The sequence below is a fragment of the Chaetura pelagica genome, unplaced genomic scaffold (genome assembly GCF_000747805.2).
Source record: "Chaetura pelagica isolate M959 unplaced genomic scaffold, ChaPel_1.0 scaffold8, whole genome shotgun sequence".
Taxonomy (NCBI): Eukaryota; Metazoa; Chordata; class Aves; order Apodiformes; family Apodidae; genus Chaetura; species Chaetura pelagica.
In genome coordinates this window covers 2,555,086-2,560,178 of record NW_009954544.1, presented here as the reverse complement: position 1 = coordinate 2,560,178, position 5,093 = coordinate 2,555,086, and the positions used below count along the sequence as shown (strand labels likewise).

At 51.6% G+C, this 5,093-nt stretch overlaps 1 protein-coding gene across 1 annotated transcript in view; it reads right to left on the bottom strand.

The window, feature by feature from the left end:
• RRBP1 (ribosome binding protein 1) overlaps window positions 1-5,093 on the bottom strand; it is a 21,948-nt gene that overhangs the window by 6,234 nt on the left and 10,621 nt on the right. Inside the window, exons 7-15 of the mRNA XM_010004990.1 lie at window positions 4,620-4,758; window positions 4,097-4,284; window positions 3,871-3,908; window positions 2,617-2,707; window positions 1,812-1,904; window positions 1,425-1,517; window positions 1,237-1,317; window positions 1,048-1,137; window positions 536-628 (exon numbers count right to left, since the gene is read on the bottom strand). Coding sequence (XP_010003292.1) covers window positions 536-628; window positions 1,048-1,137; window positions 1,237-1,317; window positions 1,425-1,517; window positions 1,812-1,904; window positions 2,617-2,707; window positions 3,871-3,908; window positions 4,097-4,284; window positions 4,620-4,758 — 906 coding nt within the window. The remainder of the gene's footprint in view (window positions 1-535; window positions 629-1,047; window positions 1,138-1,236; window positions 1,318-1,424; window positions 1,518-1,811; window positions 1,905-2,616; window positions 2,708-3,870; window positions 3,909-4,096; window positions 4,285-4,619; window positions 4,759-5,093) is intronic.

The window sequence follows — 5,093 nt, the reverse complement described above, 5'->3', positions numbered from 1 at the left end:
CTGGACTGACAGCTGGACTCAAAGCTATGTGCAGTACGTGGCTTGGACCTCGGCTCCTTTCTGAAGGTTCAACGAACTCCAAGGTCAGCACAGGTTTTGAGAGCAGGCCAAGTTCTTCTGAAAATGGGAATCCAAGCACCGTGCCTGTACTCTCCTCCTCTCAAGCCAGCACCCAGCAGTAGGGCTCTGCCCAACTTCCAAGCAGCCCAGCTTGGATTACTGCAGCAGTGACGTGGTTTCCCAACTACCATGCCTGAATCAGAGAGCTGCAACCATTCGTCCAGCTCCACTGGCAGGGTCTGGGCACATGCCAGGAGAGGAGGAAGAAAGGCTTAGCTCCTATGTGAGGTGAGCTTCTTATCTGCTGGTTTGGTGACAGGAGGGGTGGATTCAGGGTAAAGAAAAAGTCCCCATGTCTCAGAGTTTAAGGTTGGCAGGAACAGTTAGGGTCACCATCCTTTTTAAAGCCAAAAGCCTCTTCTCCTCTAAGTTCAGCTCCACGAGTGACATGACCAGGTGTGCCCCAAACACCCACCTTTTGGAGTTCCTCTTCAGATGCTGTGAGCTTTGCTTTCCACACCTGCTCCTCCTCCTCCACACTCTTCTGCAGGTCTCGCAGCATCCCTTCCTGTTGGCAAAGCCTCAGCTGAGCCCAAACTTTGTCCAGGCCTCCCAAGCTGAGCAGAGTCAGGGCTGGAAGCCCCAGCAATACCGCTCCAAGGATTTGGGCCATAGGTGATACAATTAGATGCCCCAGGTGGGTCGATGGTTTCCTAGTTCCTAGGCTGGCTCAACAACCCTCCAGATGAGCCCCTTCTGTGCCACATCCCACCACCACCAGGAAGGTTTCCAGCATGGTTAGGCTGAAGAAGAGCTCTAAAAACCCAGGTTTCTCATATTCCCATTTCACTGGCAAATAGACTTCCACATGACAGCCCCTCAGCACTCTGAGGGATGCCCACCACAAGTCCAGGGACAGCTGCCAGAGAGTATTTCAAGAGGTGTGTGCAGGGGAAAACGAACACAACACAAAGGGCTGCAACCTACCGTCTCGGCAAGGATGGCTCTGTACTGCTCACATTCTGCTTGTAAAGTGCTTTGCGCTTCCTCTGCCTCTTTTAATTTAAGTGCTGAATCCTGAAAGGAGAGGGAAGGGAATGAGAGAGAGATGAGAAAAAGAAACCAGTGGCCCTCGGGCACTCCCTCGCCCCTCCACGTTCCAGCCCCTTCACTTACCGTGGGCTCTGCTGTAATTGTCTGCTGCTTTATAACATCCACGGTCTTCTCCTTAAACTCTTGTAGCCACAGATCATAATCCTGAGTGTGGAAAACAAAAAAAAGACAAGGAAGAAAAAGGACACTTACGTGTCTGTCCTTCCCATGTTGTAGAGGCTCTGCAGGGGTCTGAGAAAGCCCATGCCCACCTGCTGCGAGGACACGGTGACTCCAGGGAGGGCAGAGAGCAGTGTCTGCTTGGTTCGGGTCTGGAGCATATCCAGCTGTTGGGCCAGCTCTTCCTGTAAGAGGGACAAACTGGCATGGGATGGAGGTCTTGGGCACCTGCCAGCCAAGCTGCCAATACTGGTCCAGTTTTTCTATGCCTACTGAGGTGAGCCAGCACAGGGAAACCAGCCAAGAGAGAAAACTGCTGCAGCTGAGAACATCCATTCCGGTTCACCCATCTTTACAGTTCCCCAACCATGACCTGCACGGGGTGCACATGGCCCTCAAACAAACTCTGGTGACTCGGAGAGGCTAAGTATTTCCCTTACAACATCAGCATCACCACTAGAGAGAAATGCCAGGCTCACCTTTGCTTTTGTAGCAGCAAGTAGTTTTTCCTCACACGCTTTCTCCACTGTGGTCACTGCTTCCATTGCTTTCCAGTTCTTCTCACGAAGGTCCTGCCGAGACCACATACAGACTGCAATAAGCCATACATCACACTGAAGGCTTCCAACGTGCTCCTGCTTGTTGGCACTGTGGAGGATTTCAAAGCCTCCACTCAGGAAAAAGTGCAGCAGCTCATCACTATTGTCAGGGGTCTTCCATCCCACCCACATGCATCCTTTTCCCCTTCATCCTTGCAGTAGCCAAATATACTGTATCAGTTAGATAGTGGCCTTGGGGGAACTGAGCTGGACAGAGACAGAAGCTCCAGAAGAACCCTCAGGATGGAAAAGACCCACACCAAGGGAAGGGCTGCAAGGTTGCAAGCAGACAACAGACAACCTTGAAGTAGAGGGATAAGGAGCAGAGGAGCAACGATGCATTAAGGACCACTGGTCAGGGATTGACTTGACCCTGCTGGGGTAGGATCTCCCTGGCTTAACAGGTCCCAATCCTCTCAACAGGGGACAGACACCTGCACCTGGGCAGCTCCCCACATGCTGCAGCCCATCAGCTCAAGCTGCTCAGCCTGCCAGGGGAATTCCTGCTCTCCAACAGACAAGGCAATGCCTCCAGTGCTCCATGGAACTAGAAGCACCTCGAGCTGCACCACAGAGCCACCAGTAGCCAACTACGATGGGCTGTCATTCAAACCAAACCCCAGAGAACTGGGTTTTGGAGGAGAAAACTGAGAGCAACAAAAGCTGACTCAATTCACTCACATACATTGTTTTTGGTCTTCTGTTGCTCCACCACCTCTCGTAGCTCTGTGGCTTCCCTTTCCAAGGATGAGAGCTGGTCCATCTTCTCCTGGAGCCTGGAAGGGCAGGATGCAGAAGTGAGTCTCAGCATCCAGCTCCCTCCCAGGTAGCAAGTTGTCAAGAAGAGGACCCACAGCCCTTTCTATCCCGGTCTGCTCCGGGATCTACATACAATGGAAGGAAGAGGGAGTGGGAATAAAAACCACAGCCATGGCAAAGCTGGAGTGGGATCTAGTTTTCTACCAGCTTATCAGCAATAACAAGCATGTGAGTACCTGGCTGTTTGCACACCCAGGTCAAGAGGAAAAAGTAACCTGATCCAAAGGCTAAAAATTCTGGCTTACACAACTGGGACTGCTCCCAACACACTCCTGTCCACAGTTTGTTAGGCTGAGATAGCCCACAGCTCTGCATTTTGAAAGCATCATCCTATCTTGAGTAACCATAAATTAGGGCTGCCAAACTGATACCTGCAACTTCCCTCCACACCCTCAGGTCCCCCATCTGCCCTGAAGGGAGCCCCAGCTCAAGCAGACCAAGGAAAGTTCAGGTCCTTGACAAGAACCACCAAAGTCTCCCAGGATAATTGAACAGCTGCCAAACTTTAGAGTCATGCTGGATACTTGCTGGCAGTGGCAGCTTCTGAGAACCCCTCCCTTCTGCAGAGCCTGAGCCTTCTCAGAAGTGCCCAGCATGTGGAAAAAGGGCAACAGACATGAATCATGATGTGGGAAACTCAAACTAAATTCCAGGAAGCACTGGGGAGGGGAAGAGGTTGTGAAACACTAGAAACAGAGATCCATAGAGGTGGTAAGTCTCCATCCTTGGAGATATACCTGACAACATCCCCAAAATGCCTCCTTTGCTTGGCCGAGCTTTGAGCAGGGACTTGGATCAGAGACATCTCAAGCCCAGCACCAACACCACCAGAACCTCCTATTTTGCAGGACTGTTCAGCCTCCATGTGCCTGCCAGCAATTACAGCCTCACTGCGGAATGGCCTGGCTGTTACTTGGGGCCAGCACTGGGACCAATTAATATTTTAAACAGCTGTGCTGGACAGGGTTGATCCCATCTTCCCAGCTTTGCAGTCCCCAAGCCTGCGTGACAGAGAGGGTGAGAAACCCTCACCCAGAGGGCTGAGCAGCCAGGGAAGCCTGGGACACAGGGACAGCAGAGTGGAGGTGCTGTAGCAGTTCACACGTGCACCTAGACCCACCTTGACCGCAGCTGCTTCATTTCTGCTTCATTGGCTGCCTGGAAGAGAGAAAGCACTTTCATCACCTGTCCTAGGCACGTGACACAGGTCAACCCTTCCTGCAGGATCCCAGAGGGTATCCCAGAGGAAAGATCACAAAAGTACTGTGTTAACACAGTGCAGAAACACTGGCTTGAGCAGCGTAACCCCCTCTCCTCCTCCCGCTTCAACTAAACAAGCACGCGACCTGCAAGTCTCTGTCTTTTTCTGCCTCCCTCATCTGGCCTGCCTCCAGCAGAGCTTCGATGGACTTGATCCTTTCCAGGAGTTTTGTATTCTCTGAGCTGGCATCCTGCAGTTTCCTCTTCACGTTGTCCAGCTCCAGCAACTTGCTTTTAACCTCTGCTTCGGAGCTCAGGAGCTTGGCATGCAGTTCTGTTGGAGGAAGGGGATATAAAGATAGTAAGGTAGGTGCAAACAAATTTGGAGACTCCCCACTCTCCCTGCCCAAGCAGGACTCAGCAAAAGAAGCCCGAGCTGTGGATGCTTTCAGGAGGCACAGAAAGGGATGCAGGACAGCATAGGGGAGAGGCACTAGAGTGGCATCCTAGGATAGGACCATGGATCAGTCCCATGTATTGCTCATGTCAACATCAGGCAGCCTAACTCATCCCTGGGTCTACTTGTCCTGCCCCAACCAGCCCCATCAAGCAGCCAGCCCTGAAAGCTCCAAGTCTGCCCCACAGCTCTCCTTGCTCCAAGATCCTCACCAGCAATGCTCTGCTGCTGTCCTCTGGCCTTTTCTGCCTCTGCTAACAAGCTCTTGTAGCTGGTCTGGGTTTTGCGGAGCTCATCGCTTACTTCATCCAGCCTCTTCTGCAGCGTCGCCTCCACCTCCCTTTGGGAAGCCTGCATGGCAGGAAGAGAAGGCTTTCCACAGCATGCCAGGCACCCCGGCCAATTGGAAGGAAAACTCCATGTGTCACTTTATGTTCTTTTTTTTGTTGTTGTTTTTTTGTGCTTTGGAGGGGGGGGGCCAGGAAAGCAAAGCAAACAGCTGTTAGAATGTTCTTTGTTCTTGAATTCTCTTTGTAGTCATTTAAAGAGAACAATCCTGCAAGCTGGATGCTTTTTTCAAATATTGTGTAGGCTGCCACAGCTTTTTTGTCTCACTGTGGTATAGGTATCTCAGTACCCCTGGTTGAAAAGCTATTTCCAATATAAAAGCCTGTTGTAGCTATTTT